General features: G+C 38.9%; 1 protein-coding gene and 1 non-coding gene across 4 annotated transcripts; both read right to left on the reverse strand.

Moving 5' to 3' along the window:
• Positions 1 to 1,344: 1,344 nt before the first annotated feature.
• LOC144572866 (uncharacterized) lies at positions 1,345 to 6,260 on the reverse strand. Of its 3 annotated transcripts, XR_013517820.1 has the most exons (4): positions 6,063 to 6,260; positions 3,871 to 4,975; positions 2,143 to 2,241; positions 1,345 to 2,070 (listed from the first exon to the last, which is right to left on the reverse strand). XR_013517820.1 is itself a non-coding variant. In XM_078322545.1 (3 exons), the coding sequence occupies exons 2-3, from the start codon at positions 4,948 to 4,950 to the stop codon at positions 2,212 to 2,214; spliced, it is 1,110 nt and encodes a 369-aa protein (XP_078178671.1). In that variant the 5' UTR covers positions 4,951 to 4,975; positions 6,063 to 6,260; the 3' UTR covers positions 2,139 to 2,211. The 3 variants fall into 3 exon arrangements, 2 of the variants coding, with proteins under 2 accessions (XP_078178671.1, XP_078178672.1); XM_078322545.1 differs by lacking the exon at positions 1,345 to 2,070 and having other exon boundaries at positions 2,139 to 2,241; XM_078322546.1 differs by lacking the exon at positions 1,345 to 2,070 and having other exon boundaries at positions 2,139 to 2,259.
• On the reverse strand, positions 1,453 to 1,553 carry LOC144572907 (small nucleolar RNA Z103). Its single transcript, XR_013517834.1, has one exon. It is a non-coding gene; the product is annotated as a small nucleolar RNA Z103 (small nucleolar RNA).
• Positions 6,261 to 16,365: the final 10,105 nt, after the last annotated feature.

The raw sequence follows: 16,365 nt of genomic DNA on the forward strand, positions 1-16,365 counted from the left end.
CAGGAATTTAGTGAATGAGAGTCAAAAAAAAAATTCCAATGAAAATGTCAAATCAGAGCGATGATATAAGAGAGAGAATATAAAATAAGAATTATCACATGTGAGTTTTTTATTTTATTTTTTTTGTAAAAAAGAGTTTTAAAATACTAAAAGTCCTCCAAATTATACACATTATTTTTTTTTTAAAGAATAGAGATCAATAGTATACAATTTCAAAAATAATATGGGAGTCAATTTCTTTATACATGTAGCATTTTAATATAAATTATAGAATAAAAGTCTACTTCATTATGAGTTTTTAAAGAAAAAAAATGGGGTCAACCCCATTCAACACTCATGTCTCTGCTATAGAACTATATTTTTAAACTTGCTAAATTATTTGGTAAACTTAATTTCAAAATTTATTGGAATGAATTTAAACTGTTAAAACCAATTTAATTCAAAAGTAATACGTTTACATGTCAAATTTTAAATTTTAAACTTAATTTAGTACGAAGTCAATGAGTCAAAAAAGAAGATTTATAAGTTAATTTTAATTCATTTATTTTTCATCATATTTTGGTCTTTTAAGCTAAACTAATTTAAAATTTTATAAATTTGACATGTAAACACATCACTTGTGAAGTAGATCGATTAATATTTTGAACTTTTAATATGTATTTTGAAATCAATTTGATATGTTTTGAATTTAACCTCACAAAAGACTTGGTGAGTTTAAGAACACCCTTGTATTACTCAATTTAGTAATAAATACAGAATTATAGTAAAAAATCGGGTAAATTATTTTTATTTGCGTACTCAATTTAAAATACATAATTTATTACTCAATTTAGTAAATTGATCGGCAACTGGACTTTAAAGAGCCCAAAGTTTCAGAATTATTCGGCCCTTCTGGGGCTCGCCATAGATGGGCTGCGTCGAACGTCACTATTTTAAAAACTTCAACGTAAAAAATTTTATTTTATTTTTATTTCTTAATACAGGCTTTTTATCTGATCATATTCCAAAAAGCCCGACTATGTCAACAACCAATCTTTTCTTTTCTGACGCAAGCTGAAATGGACGCAGAGTTTGTACACCATACTACAGCAGTTCTACGACGTGAGAAAATTTCACAGGCCCCGGAACCCCGTCCTCAGATATAGATATATTTCCAAACAAATTTTCTTATTTTTATTGAAAGAGATTACTAATATATATTTACTATTGCAACGAACATATTCAGATTTAATCTGTAAATAAATACAGAAATTTAGAAATGTATAACACATACAAGTACAAATTGGTATAGCCAGATCATTGACAAAATATACCCGAAAGAATTTTATAATATATGACACATGATGCATGTACAAATTGGTACTAATTCAATCTCTTTAAAATATACCCAAAAGAATTTAAAATAAAAGCAGAAAATCATTGACAAAGCTGAAAGATAAACGTTAAGGGAAAAAGGATCAGATTTCTGGCTTGATTTCTCCAAAGAGGAGAAATTAATGAAAGCGCTCAGTATTATCAGAGTCGATCATGTGGGGAAAAATCCTCACATCCAATTTCCATAAAACCAATTGAAAACTATGCAAGAAAAGATAACGACCAACAATTCAGAAGAGAAAAAATTGGGTTCAGGTGCAAATCTTTTTTTTTTTTTTCAATAAACCGGAATCACCGAACGATTTGAATAGTTGAGAAAGAGTATGGCGGAATAGAAATTGACCGTGCAGCTTTTATTTATAGGAGAGTAGAAGGCCAGGGTTAACAAAACCCTGATTTAATTTGGAGCAGCAGATCAGATGCCACGTGGATGATCTAACGGAGAGAAACGCTCTCTGAAAAATTGGGAAGTTCCTTTTTGCGGCTGTATTTCTCGCCTCTCAGTCGGCTCGCTTCTCAATGCATTAAAACCGTATGTCCAGCGTCCGAACCGAAGTTGGCAAACCCTAATGGGCCTCATTCAAGCCCATCTTGTAAAGGTCCATTTACAAACTGATGAGCCTCATTCAAGCCCATATTGTCAAGGTCCATTTACAAATTGAGTATGTTCTCATTTTTTACCTGTAGTCACGTACGCTGTTTAGCAGCGACAAACGGTTAAAAAAAAACAAACGAAATATGTGATTAATCAGAATCGACAGGTCTTACTTGGAAGTAGAAGAAATTTAAGATCCGATGTCTTAGCTTTGTAGGAGATGCGTGTTCATATAGTACTTGTCAGTGACACGCCACACACTGTACATATTCCTACAAAGGTTGGAGAATCTGGATTTAAGACAAAGGAATTAAATGAAAAATTCAATTCCTCCTAGACAATTTATTCCGAGTTATAATGGGCATTGGTTTTCCTAAAAATAGTGTTTTCCTATTCTTGAAAAAAGATACATGCCCTTCAATACTATTTATATTACAACTGTAGTTTTTTTTAATACTTTTAGAAACAATGCAGATATCGTACTGATTGTAGATTAATACATTTCTGGTACTAATTGTCCCTTTTGCTTAGCTGAGAGGCCATACTATTTTTTGAGAAAATAAGCAAAAATTAGAAACTGACTAAATAGACAAGATAAAATAGTATCACATAATAATTACAATAGTCATGTGAGACTGATAAAACTGATAAGATACTGATATTAAAAAGGTACCAGAAGAGAGACCTACAAGAAACTACTTAAGCTAATATATCAGTGACACTAGTTACTAGAGGAAGTACCAGATAAGAAACCTTCCAGAAACTACTTAGCTAATACATTAGTGACATAGTTAAATTGATACAGGATGAGAGAATTTAGACTCTTGACTGACTGTAATAATACCACCAACAAAGTAACACTCTTGTTAACAGAGGAATTTACTAACTACACCAATCTTTTGACAAACTATGACAACAGAAATAAACACTACGATCAGAACTATCAAGACCACCAAATTTTAGCTACTGATCGTTTTGACAAAGCGGCTGACTGACATCTCCAGACAAAACAATATTAGACTTCATTTCCTGGGTCAAATTTGTGGCTAGTTTTATTGGCACCAGACACATCCCATTGGCAGACAAGGACTGTTGGATTTTTTCTGAACCGAGCAACACACACATATACTCTTGGACCTCCGTAGCCTAATTTAATAAGATATAGGATAAAATTTTAATCCCCGCAAATGTCCCCGCATCCCTTGTTTGAATTTTAAAAGTCATTGTATTTATCTAGTTGTTTTTCTTAACTTCATTGTTTTTAATCCCCACAAATGTCCTCACTTCCCTTATTTGAATTTTTTTTTTTTTTAATTATGAGTGATGCGATGGTAATATGCATACATACAACCCATGCTATGGACTCATTTTAGACCATCCAAAAGCTGCGACTACTCTAGACCACCCAAAAGCAGTGACTTTCTACCTATCTAAAAAATGGTAAAAAAATTCTAAAAAAAAAAAAAAATTTGGGCTACAAATACATTTTGATATGAAGATTATGTTCAATGGTTCCGATCGACTGCTTGAAATTTACAAATTGAGATACAGATCCATAGCACAGATCAATCAGTAGTATGCATATTTTTCTTAACTGCATTGTTTTTGAACTAAGCATACAACAGTAAGCTCCATCTGGATAATTGCCCCAAAAGCAGCCTACCAGGTAAAACTTGGTACCATACAAATTCTGGTATCATGCCAAATACCGAGTTTCGTGTCAACCTTTGCGAAAAGAATCATAAAATATTGTAAACTAACTTGATCATAGGTATATGATAAAAACCAGAAAAGTGATGCATTCAGATAATATGCAACAAAGTAAAGATAGTGTCATTGCTCATTAACCTTAAAAAAAAAAATAGGATAGCCCTTCACAGTACAGAAATTAAGAGAATTACCTCCTTTGAATCCATCATAGCAAGGATACTGGTCTGGGCTTGCAAAAACTTGACATACTTATAAGCAGCCAGAAGCATCTCATTTGTGGTCAAGCAGGTCCCACCAGGAATCAGCTTTGCCAGTTCTTGAGTCTTTCCACTTATCTTCTTTCTCCTAGCTCTAGCTGCGACACTCTGTGCCGACACACTCTTGACTGCTGGCACTACCATCCGCTGCGTTGTACCGATACAAAAAGGCCTGACTGGATAACCAGAATTTTGGTTCAAAAAATCTACTGGGTCGGTTGTAGTACTGAAATTGTTGTTGCAAGTCAGGTGGTGGTTCGGGGAAGGGTTGGGGCCATACTTGGCATTTGCAGGGTATGAGTTCTGGGCATTTGTATGGTAGTGATCATGATGCAGAGAGTGGATGGAAGGGGATGTGAGGGATGAGGAGTTGAGAGTCGGTACTGGTGATGCCGTGGGCTCTTCATTCTGATGGGTCATCAGTACTGAGTTCTGGAGAGCAGCAATGTCAGATTCAGGGGCCTCAAGTGAGCCATATATGAGGCCTTGGCCATTTGTATGATACGGATCTTGATGCACAGAGTGGATGGAAGGGGATGTGAGGGATGAGGAGTTGAGAGTCAGAACTGATGATGCATTGGGCTCTTCATTCTGATGGGTCATTGGTACTGAGTTCAGGAGAGCGGCAATGTCAGATTCTGGGGCCTCAAGTGGGTCGCATATGAGGCCCATTAGAGAATCCGTTAATTCCACTAATACTGATGATGCCTTGGGCTTTTCATTCTGACAGGTCATAGGTACTGAGTTCAGGAGAGCGGCAATGTCAGATTCAGGGGCCTCAAGTGGGTCGCATATGAGGCCCATTAGAGAATCCGTTGATTCTACTATTACTGATAATGCCGTAGGTTCTTCATTCTGACGATTCATTGGTACAGAGTTCAGGAGGGCACCAATGTCAAATTCAGGGGCCTCAAGTGGGTCGCGTATGAGGCCCATTAGAGAATCCGTTAATTCTATTAGTGGGTTACAGGAACTCGGTATCAGATCCATGCTTGAGTGGTTACTTACTACCATTGAAGTAGGCTCGGATATCTAAATCCTGAAAGAATAAAAAAAAAAAAAGAAGTAATACAAAAAAGGTACATTTGACGTGGACAAAAATACTAGCATTAAAGATTTTTGCAACTTTAATTTCTCATTGAGATGTTTAACGACTTTCAGTATCAAGAGTAAATCACATTATCATAAAATTATTCTCAATATGAAAACATAAAACTAAATGATTCAACCATCAAGAATGTTTTATATTTAAGAAATATGAAAATAGACAAAAATCACAAGGAAACACAAGCAGATTTATTTTCTTGCTTCTAGCATCAGCAAAGCTATGGTCTGGAATGTCAACTTTTCACAAGAGAATATGCCTCTTGCATGGCTATTGACACCAGTGATTATGACATTATATTAGAAATTATGAAAAATAAGAGCAACATCTCTTCTTACAGTTTGCAAACTTAACCCTAGTGCAAGTATTACTACAAAAACAGCTTCTAGAGCAAGTATATTAATAAATGACCCCTTTATTTCTAGAATCCAGGAGCAAAAGAAAAAAACAATTGGTAACTACAAGGACTTCAAATAGAAAAAAAGGGGAAAACCACATAAGAGAAAACCCTAGAATTTAAGCAAGAATTTGAATCATCCAACACGTTTCACGGAAAAAATTGTCATTGATTGTAAAAATTAATAGGATCTTCTAAAAATACCCAAAGTTTAAGAAAGAATTAATAGGATATCCAGAAAACCCTAGAATTAAAGCAAGAATTGGAATCATCCAACAAGTTTCGCAGAAAATTTGGTCACTTATTGGGAAAACTAATAAGATTTTCACAAAATCCCAAAATGTAAGCAAGAATTAATAGGATTTTCAGAAATCCTAGAATTTAAGCAAGAATTTAAATCATCCATACGAGTTACACAGAAAAATTGTCATTAATTGGGAAAATTAATAGGATTTTCACAAAATCCCAAAATTTAAGCAATAATTAGTAGGATTCTCCGAAAACCCAAGAATTTACGCAAGAATTTAAATCATCCAACGAGTTCCACAAAAAAATTGTCGTTAATGGGTAAATTAAAAGGATTTCCACAAAATCTAAAAAAAAATAATAAGAACAAATAAATACCAATATTGATGAAATTGGAGGGAATTTCCTTCGGATTGTGCTATCTTGCACGTCGGCAAGAGATGCTTACAGATGATTGAGTGAGAATTGAGAGGTATCGGCTTGAAGAAAAGAAGAGGACGATGTGGACGGAGGGAATTGGAAGAGGGAATAGGCTCAGGAGGAAAGAAAAAACAAGAAGCGAAAGCGGTATCGAAAAGGGGGAGAATGAATTGAAATTTGATTTCCGCCAAAATTGTACTTCCCAGAATTTGGCACCGCCTAAATTTGTCACCGGGAACAAATTTTTCTGTCACACTTCTATATATCCATGCGTGTGGTGGTTTATTTACAACATACTAATTGATTCAAATTCTCTGCAGCGCCTTCATTAGTTAAAATGTATTTACAAGAGATCCCTCCAAGTAATGGGAGTTTGGCAGTTTGGAGGGCCCATCAATTAACTTGTTCCGGAATGGACCTTTAAACTTATACATTTTCTATTGCAATTATGGAAAACCATACTTCAAGTTAACTTTGGGCTTCGTATTGTGGCCCATGAAATGAGAAGGTCACTGGTTTTCAAACTGGATTCTCTCTCTTTTCATTTTTATTTTTAACAAACAGATTGGCTTCCCTTTCCCTGTCTTGACTTCAAATCTGAGAGAAAAGCCTAGTTTTGTTGGGCATTTAGAAAGTCCCAGTTCATGAAGCATGAGGTTCCTTTCAAATTTAGGCTTTTGATTTGAAGAAATCCTAAAAAGAAGAGGTGCCTTTGAATATATTTTTCATTTTTTTTTTGTAAAAGCAGGGGTAAAAAATTCTAATATCTGTAAAAATTATTGCGAGGCTTCATCTGTAAAATCAATTAAAAGAATGCTAGAGGATGTATGGTAATCATGTAATAATTCAATTCGGACTAGGGCTGTAAATAAGCTGAGTTTGAGCGAGTTACCTCCAACTCGAACTCAGCTCATTTAATCAACGAGCGAGTCAACTCGAGTTGGGATGGTAATAACGAGCTGCAGAGCCAACTCGAACTCAGCTCGTTATCTACTCGAGTTGACTTGCAACTCGTTTAACCAGTCAAGTTCTTAGGTATTGTTATACTTTAATATGTATTTATCTATACACAAACAATTGAAATAGTCTAGTAATAGTTTATTTAAATACTAACAATCTAACACAGAGATAATAAGTCAACTCAAAGCAAACAACAACCTAGAATCCAACAATTTTTCATACAACTTAGTACATTACATGAGTTATAAATGAGCGAGCTGGGCTCAGCCCATTTATTAGACGAGTTAGCCAACTCGAGTTGTAAATAAGCGAGTTAAAGCGAGTTATTAACGAACGAGTTGTGAGTTGGAATAATTTTGTACAGCACTAATTCGGACACTCAACAAAAACCAAAATTCTTCTCGAAGGAAGCAAAACAAAGATAGAAATTTATATATCCTGACGAAATTATGCGATGAGTTGCGTAATGAGATTGTATGTTGCACCATATGGCAATATTTCTTATGTATATCGTGGCATTGCACTCGCCGCAAATGCCATTGGCCGTGTCACTAACATTCACCAAGCAAGTAAAGCACCTTGTCTGCGTCGAATATTTCTATGGTTAATGGTTCCGTGAATCAACAAAACAATCATTAATTGCATCGAATATTACACAAGTTTAACTCCATTGGAACTTTGACTCTGAACATCATTAATTAAAAGAGCGGCGAATTGGAGCGGTCGGTACCAGATCAGACCCGATTTGTTTTATTTGATTATTTCAAATTCGACTGATTTTGAATATATATTTTCTCATTGGGAAAATTAATTTTAGATTTTAATGATGTCAGATGCCGCATTAGTGGGCATTGACGGGCCTAATTCAGACTCCGCTAAGAGAACTGAAGAGGGAGAAAGAGGAACGGGTCAGCGCAGTCAGCACTCGTTTAATTGAAGTATCACTGCTTACTGGACCCAGGGCAGCTTAGTAAAGGAAGCGACCGTTATGAATAACAGGCTCTGACGAGAGGGCCCTATTGTCAGATTTACATAAGTAGTTTGTTAGTTACGCTGAGATGACAGCTCGCGATTCAATTGACGAATCCGCTCATTGTAATCTTGTAATTCTTTCACTTTTCAGATCGCCTATATAAGGCTGATAGTTGTAACCGAATGGATTATGAAATGAAATATCAATTTTGCCTCTTTTCCATTTATCTCTTCTTTCACCATTGTTACTGAGCTGAGCTCAATTGTCGAAATTCGTCCAAGCAGCTGGGATTCTGGCTCAATTGCGAGTGGAGACGGGATAGTCAGATTGAGCATCTGACAAGGTGGTATCAGAGCATCACGATCTCAACTAGGGAAGTCACGTCCCAAGAAAGCCAAGAAGTCGGCGATGGCCGGTAGAACTCGTAGCAGTGCCTCAGTAGATGATGAGCAGCAGCGTGAGCTTGAGGATCTCAACGATCGGCTCACCAGACTCGAGTCTAAATCAGATCTGTCTCAGAAGGAGATGCGATCCAAGATTCATCAAGTGGAGACTAAAGTGGATGATAATCATGCGAAGGTTATGAGAGTACTCGACATTCTGATGGAGCGCACTCATGTTGAAGGAGGCGATCAGAGTGGAGCTATGCACTCAGGCAATCCACAGGCAAAGCAACCGCCCGAATTCTTTGATGAAGATATTGACGGGACTGACGAGCAACAAACTGACAAGCATAAAAGCAAAGGTGAAACCAATTCTCAAAATCCAAGGTGTTATATTCCTCGAATGGATTTTCCTGTGTTTGCTGGTGATGATCCAGTGGATTGGATAGAAGAATGCGATCAATATTTTGAATTGTATCAAATCCATGAAATGCACAAAACTAGAATGGCAACCATGAGCTTGACTGGTGATGCAAAGGATTGGTACAAAGCAGTCAAAGTCTCAAAAAAAATGCCATCATGGTCTGTATTCATTGAAGAAGTGTTAGATTTTTTTGCTGAAACCAAGGGCAATCCGATTGATGAGTTCAAGAGGATCCATCAAATTGGGAAAGTAGATGAGTATGCCAAAAGTTTTTTAAGGGCAAAATCCAGGTTAATTGGAAAAGGGCATATTGCTGCTACTGATGAGTTCTATGTGGGGGTGCTTTATAAGTGGATTAAAGGAAGATATTAGAAATACCATTGACCTATTTGATCCTTCCACTCTAAAGGCAGCTATAAAATATGCTAGAAAAATTGAGGTAGTATTGAATGGGAGCAAGAAATTCAGTGGGCAATCCAAGACCCAACCTTACCAGCAGACAAGTTTCAGTTATCCGAACCCAAAAGTAAACAAAACCAATGAGGTGGGGGTTAAAAGGTGGAGTGAGACAGGTACTGACAACTCAAAAGCTAGTGGCACTACCACCAAGTCCATGACCATGGAGGAACTGAGAGTGAAAGGTCTTTGTTTTAAATGTGGGGACAAATATCACATGGGTCATAAGTGTGGCAACAAATCTCTGCACACTATGGGGCATGGACAAGGAGAAAGAAGAAGATCCAAGTGAGGCGGATCAAGAAGGGAGTGAAATGCAAGGAGAAGAGAAGAGTGAAGAGGAAGAAGTCCATGCTACCATTTCTTTATGCACTAATGGAGAGTGTCAAAATGCAAGTGTGCTGAAATTCAAGGGTCACATTGGTACAACACCGATACTTATTCTAGTTGATGGTGGCAGCACCCACTCCTTCATAAGTCCCTCTTTAGTTTCAACCCTAAACTTGAAGAATAGAGCAACCAAACCAATGCTGGTCAAGGTGGCAAATGGGGCAAAAATGACATCTACAGTTTTATGCCCTCAGTTGAACTTTCAGATACAAGAAAATGAGTTTGAAGCTGATCTAATTGTGCTAGATATCCCTGGATATGATGTGGTGTTAGGGGTTAATTGGTTATCAAGATTTGGACCTATTACTTCTGACTATTTAGAAGGCAGCATGAAGCTGAACTACAAGGGCAAAACTGTCATTTTTAAGATGGAAGAAGTAAGATCTAAAGTGAGGGTGATTGACCAAGCAATTGATGTTCAGAAGGAACAGAAGAAGGGTAATCAAGTTCTTATAGCCCATTTATTTAGCTTGGAGGTAGAAGGCAGTAAGGAGGAGGTTCCAGTGCACCCCTCTCTACAACCCCTTTTAGATGAATTCTCAACACTTTTTCAGGAGCCTACTGAGTTGCCTCCAGTCAGAGAAATTGATCATATGATCTCTTTAAAAGATGAAGGCCAGGTGGTTAATCTGAGGCCATATAGGTTTTCATTTTTTCAGAAGTTGGAGGTTGAAAAAATAGTAGAGGAGTTGCTCAAAAATTCTTTTATCTCCCCCTCAACTAGTCCTTATTCCTCGCCTATTTTGCTGGTGAAAAAGAAAGACAACACATGGCGAATGTGTGTTGATTACCGGAGGCTTAATGATAACACCATTAAAAACAAGTTTCCAATACCAGTGATTGATGATTTGTTAGATGAACTTAAGCATGCCCATGTCTTTTCAAAATTGGATCTTAGAGCTGGGTATCATCAAATTCGAATGTGTGATAGGGATAAACACAAAACAGCCTTCAAAACCCATGAGGGTCTGTATGAGTTCAATGTTATGCCCTTTGGGCTTACTAATGCCCCAGCTACGTTTCAAGCGCTCATGAATTCCATTTTCAAGCCATATCTCAGAAAATTTATCCTTGTGTTTTTTGATGACATTTTGGTCTATAGTAAGGACCATGACTCACATGTAGAGCACTTGAGCCAAGCCTTACAAGTCCTTAAAGAGAACCAGCTGTTTGTGAAGAAAAGCAAGTGTGAGTTTGGTGTTGCAAGTATTGAATATCTGGGTTTTGTCATATCCAAAGGAGGGGTATCAACTGATCAAAAGAAAATTGCAGCCATGGTGAATTGGCATGTACCCAAGACAATTAAGAATTGAGAGGGTTTCTTGGCCTTACGGGGTACTACAGGAAGTTTGTGAAGGGCTATGGAGTCATATCCAAACCTCTTACTGAAATGCTAAAAAAGGACGGCTTTGTATGGAGTGATGAAGCAATAAAAGCATTCAATCAATTGAAGGAAGCAATGACAAAGGCACCTGTGTTGGCCCTACCTGATTTTTCAAAACCTTTTATTATTGAAACAGATGCTTGTAAGGAAGGAATAGGTGCAGTTTTGATGCAAGACAAGCATCCCTGTTCGCACAGAATATATGCTACAAAGTTTCAGTATAGCAAGCTATACCTTTTAAACCTTTGTTACACTCTGTCAAATCAGATAGCAAGTGTACTATCCTATCGATGAGTATGCTCAGGTATCGATCCACAGGGACGGAAGAAAATAACCGGACTCGTCTTAAAATTACTTGAGATTCTAGAAGTGAGAAAATTTGGTTTGATTTAATCCTAACAATTCTACTGATTTATGACAAGTTTAAAAGACAATAAAAAGAATTAAAGTTGTTTTCAAATGATAAAAAGGCGTTTCCAGGGTTCAGATTTCATTTCTGTTCAGCCCCGAGGCATACGGCCCGTATGGATTCCCATACGGCCCGTACGGGACCCCGAGTTAATGCTGCAGCTACTGTTTTATGTGTTGATACTAATGTTTAGGGTTTCTATCGACCAGATCTAGATACCTAACCTCAACTTTCGCATTTTGGCCTAGTACCCGATTACCGGACTCAAATACTTCCCTCTTAGATGCGTTAAACCTCAACTTTCGCATTTTGGCCTAATTTATCTAAGTTACTTGTTGGTTTACTAAAAGTATCCAAGGACTTTCGCCTCAAGGAAAGTTTCACCTTTCGGGTACTCCTTGGTTTAACCCTACTTCATATACTTCATTCGGTTGGATTAAATGTCATAGACTTGGCTCCTAACACTTAGATGTGCGCATTCATCTAACGGGATGACTAATCGATTCAAGCAAGCACAAATAAAGCAATCAAAATACTACTCAACAAAGTAAAAACAAGCATTCAACACAAAATCCAAGTAGCATGCAAACAAAACCAAACTAGAAACTACATCTTAGCCCTAGAAACAAAGTAAATTAGTTACTCATGTTCGTAAGATAACACAAATAACAGAAAATAAAAGAGTTCATGACAAAACAGTGGAGAAATCCGAAGATCCGTTGCAAACTCGCGTTTTTCACTTCTCTTCTTCTTCTCCTCCTCTTGTCTTTTGCTCCAAGAAAGGTTGTCCAAGTTCCAGTGGTCAATCCCCTTTTTTTGGTGAGGAAATATCTCATTTAATGCCCCCGATCGCGCCCCCAGAGGCTTCCTTTTCGGCCTCCTTAAATTATGCCCATTTCAGATTCCAGCTGGATTTTCCGAATTAGCGCCCTACGGGCCGTAGGGGACCCCGTACGGGCCGTATGCCTGTGCTTTGCCTTGGAGACTTTGTGCCTCTGTTGTGGAACCTTATGTGCAGTTGGGCAGATCCTGTACGGGCCGTACAAAATGTCATACGGGCCGTATGAAAAGTAGTCAGATCCAGTTTTTCGCCCTTTTTTCCTGCAAAATACCAAACAAAGCACAGCAGTACCACATTTCATCGAAATATAAGTAAAAAGTCCACATTTATAGGCTTTAAAGCACATGTTTCAGTATAAATCAGGGCTGTAATTTAGATATAATATGGAGATATCAAATTCCCCCAAGCTTGAACTTTGCTTGTCCTCAAGCAAAAATCCCAACATGGGTATAGGGTTGGTCTTTGGATTACCTAAATGCAAATAAATTCCTAAATGTGAAAATTTACATGAACTGCTCTTATAAAAAACCATGAGAATCTTTTTGGATACAATTTGGATTTTCCTTGATGAATTTTGATTCACCCCACTAATCGATTAATCAAACTTCATATTTTGAGATGCTTTAATATTTGCAAAGAACTAATTACTTGAATTGATCAATCTTTCATTCTTACATTGAAATTATGCCCTCGTTTGTGGTGATTTTTCCTTTTTCGCCCCCCCAAGCTTGAAACAAGCTTAGGTTAGAAAGTCGCGGATTTCATGTGTTGATAACTGCAAATATTTTTGAAACTTTTCGAGCTCAAAGGCATCCCGTCGGATTGTGCCAGTACTCTTTTTTTTCTTTGGGAGACGAGCTCAAGGGCGCCCAGTAGGACTTATTGCCAGTACTCTTATTTTCTCCATCTTTTCATTTATTTCATTTGCATATATCATGAATACACACATCCAAGGTATTCTTTCATACCAATGGATATCCCAACCTTTCTATTATTTAAAATCCCCAATTCTCTATTTTAAAAGGCAGAGTTCAGTTTCAAAATGACTTTTCGATACAATTCAAGTTTTCATATTTTCAAGTTCTCAAAACATCCCTTCCTAATTAGTTCTTTGATCAATTGTGGGGTTAGTTGTAAATTCTCAAGGTCATCCCAAACACACCCAAAAATTTTCACAAAAGTCCCTAACTCAAGCAATAACGCAAATTTATCACCTGAAAATATAAATTTTTGAAAAATAAACATGACCTAAATGTAGATACAGTTTTCTTCTATTCCACCCCCCAAGCTTGAATGAAGCATTGTCCTCAATGCTTGAATTCACACAAGAAAAATAAAATAGAAGAAAATATGAAAACTAACCAGACATGGAGTGAGGGAAGAGGCAGGGGCGCCTCACCGATTGGTGGGAGGTGGGTCGGGTGGTTTTTGGTGGGGCGCCGTGTTGAATATGTCGAAGGGATACACCATTCTTTTCTTATACTGGTCGGGTGGTTTTTTCGTTTTAATGCACCAAGGGACAGAATGCATAGACCAGGTTGGTTGTGTACGGCCCGTATGCTGGTCTGTACGGTCCGTATGCCTATGATCATCCATTGGTAAGGTCCTGTGCATACACGTGGCTGGGTTTGTGCCCATCAGCTCCTCGATCAGGTTCCCGATCACAGTTCGCTGAGTTTTTAAATCCTCCAAGAGTCCAGCGGTGCGATTCAGGGGCGGATCTGAGCGAAGTGTCGTGTTCTCAAACACTTGCACAAGAAAAATCCACCCCATATCTTTCAAGTCCTTGATTGAGCACCCGTTCGCGCTTATGTGAGCTTTCAATTTCCCCAAGAGCGTGGCAGTCCGATCAGGGCTGAGATCTGCATTCAAGATCACAGGACAAGATTTATTTGGGTCTAGAAACTCATACCTGAAGTTAGCTGGGAGAGGCTTTAATTCGGGAGTGATCTGCTCTGTCTGGCTAGTTGTACGGTCCGTATGAATATTGTGCGGACCGTATGCCTCAGCTCCAGCCTGAGCTTTTGGTTCATTCTCAATCTCCAGCTTCTCTTTTTGAGATTCCTCTGGTGTACGATCCGTATGATCTGGGTACGGTCCGTATGGCAATTCTTCCAGACAGATAGGCGTCATGCCTGCCGTGCAGATCGTCTCAAACTTGCTTGTTTCATCCTGCAACTCAGATAAATAATCAGAGTAATTTTTAACTGAGCTCCCGTATCCCTCACGGAGTTGTCCCTTAGCCAATCGATCCTCCACGTTGACTGCACAGCATGTTTCTGGTTCAGCTAGCCTCTGAGGGAAAGGAACAGGTGGCTGGTAGGGTGGTGGTTTCTCGGCCACCTTCTTTTTCTGTCTGTCAGCTTCATTTTGTACGGGCCGTACGGGATTGGTACGGACCGTATGGTCTGTCTTCTCATTCACAACTTCAATCGGATCAGGTTCTGACTGCTCGGGAATCTCAGGGGAGGTCGATACGGGCCGTATGGGATTCGTACGGACCGTATGGTCAGTTTCTGGCTCGACAGGTATGGCTGGTCCTTGGTACTGTGTCCCACTGGGCGTGCCGGGTGGTTTCTTGGCCCCCATCCTTCTCTGATTCTCAGCCTCTTTTAAAAGGTCTAGCATAAGCAAAGTGTCCCCCTTCCTTCTCTGGTTCTCAGGCTCTCTCTGTACGGCCCGTGCTGGGTTGGTACGGCCCGCGTCGGAAGAATCTTCAACATTCACTACTAGCCGCGTTGGATCTTCTCGGTCATGGATCTCTTCAGATGGCTTTGGCACGACCTGTGTTGGGTCAGTACGGTCTGTGCAAGGTGGTGTGAAGTCAAATGAGGTTACTGGTGGAGCTGGTTCTGCATGGTCAGGGTTTGGTACGACCCGTACAGATTTGGTACGGCCCGTACCGAGCATGGAGGGTCCTTCATAGTTGGTCCCACTCGGCAAGGTTATGGATTTTACCTCTCCTCTGGGGTTCATTTCTGGTTGACTGGGCAGTCTTCCAGGAGGTGGTTGTGCAGAGGCAGCTTGATGACCCATTTGTTCATTCCTTCTGTTCTGAGCAACTGAATCGGCCAGTTGGGCATTGAGAGCCTGCAATTGCTCGAAGATCATTTGGTTCATTTTTCCCTGCTCATGCATGAAATTACTCACCGCGGGATCAATGTACGGCTCGGGTGGATCGGATTGGAATGGGCGGTCGTTTGAAGTGTCGAATGGTGCATTGTTGTAGAAATTGCAATTGTAGTTGCCGAGATAGTTGACCTGTTCGGGTTCCTCATCCCATTCCGCCAGTGGGCAATACTCGTAAGAGTGCCTCCAATCCCCACACATGACACATGGCTGTGGTTGATGGTTTCTGACTGCCTTCACGCTCATTTTAGCTAAAGCCTCTTGCATGGCCTCCTCCAGCTTGGCAGCTTTAGCAAATAGAGTTGTGATCTGATCAACTTTGGATCGACCGCCTCCTCCAGCTCGAGAACTGTCGCAGCCAAACCACTGTTGGTTTGTCGCCATGTTATACATCAGATCCATGGCATCTTGTTCTGGGTCTGTCTGGCCTCTGTTGTCGACTTGTACGGTCCGTATGAATCTTGTACGGGCCGTACGGAGAGGTGACAGATGTGGTGGTGCTGGAACGAATGTGTTGGAAGTTTGCCCCTTGCTTCTGAGATGGTAGTGGTTCTTGGGCAGTGACCCTTCCAATATGTTCCTGCAAAGATGGAAAAAGAAAAAAAAATTAAAATTAAAATCTAGAATCAAGCAAAAATAAGAAAAAGTCTAGAATTTTCGTTGCCGTCCCCGGCAACGGCGCCAAAAACTTGTTCGCACAGAATATATGCTACAAAGTTTCAGTATAGCAAGCTATACCTTTTAAACCTTTGTTACACTCTGTCAAATCAGATAGCAAGTGTACTATCCTATCGATGAGTATGCTCAGGTATCGATCCACAGGGACGGAAGAAAATAACCGGACTCGTCTTAAAATTACTTGAGATTCTAGAAGTGAGAAAAATTGGTTTGATTTAATCCTAACAATTCTAC

This window comes from Carex rostrata, chromosome 20, assembly GCF_964058835.1.
Source record: "Carex rostrata chromosome 20, lpCarRost1.2, whole genome shotgun sequence".
NCBI classification, from domain to species: domain Eukaryota; kingdom Viridiplantae; phylum Streptophyta; class Magnoliopsida; order Poales; family Cyperaceae; genus Carex; species Carex rostrata.

What these genes read in the sequence shown, in the direction of transcription:
- LOC144572866 (XM_078322545.1), bottom strand. Translation starts at nt 4,950, where the DNA reads ATGGTAGTAAGTAACCACTCAAGCATGGATCTGATACCGAGTTCCTGT. An exon ending in CTATGATGGATTCAAAGGAG is followed by an intron (nt 2,242 to 3,870) that starts GTAATTCTCTTA and finishes CAACCTTTGTAG; the next exon opens with GAATATGTACAGTGTGTGGC.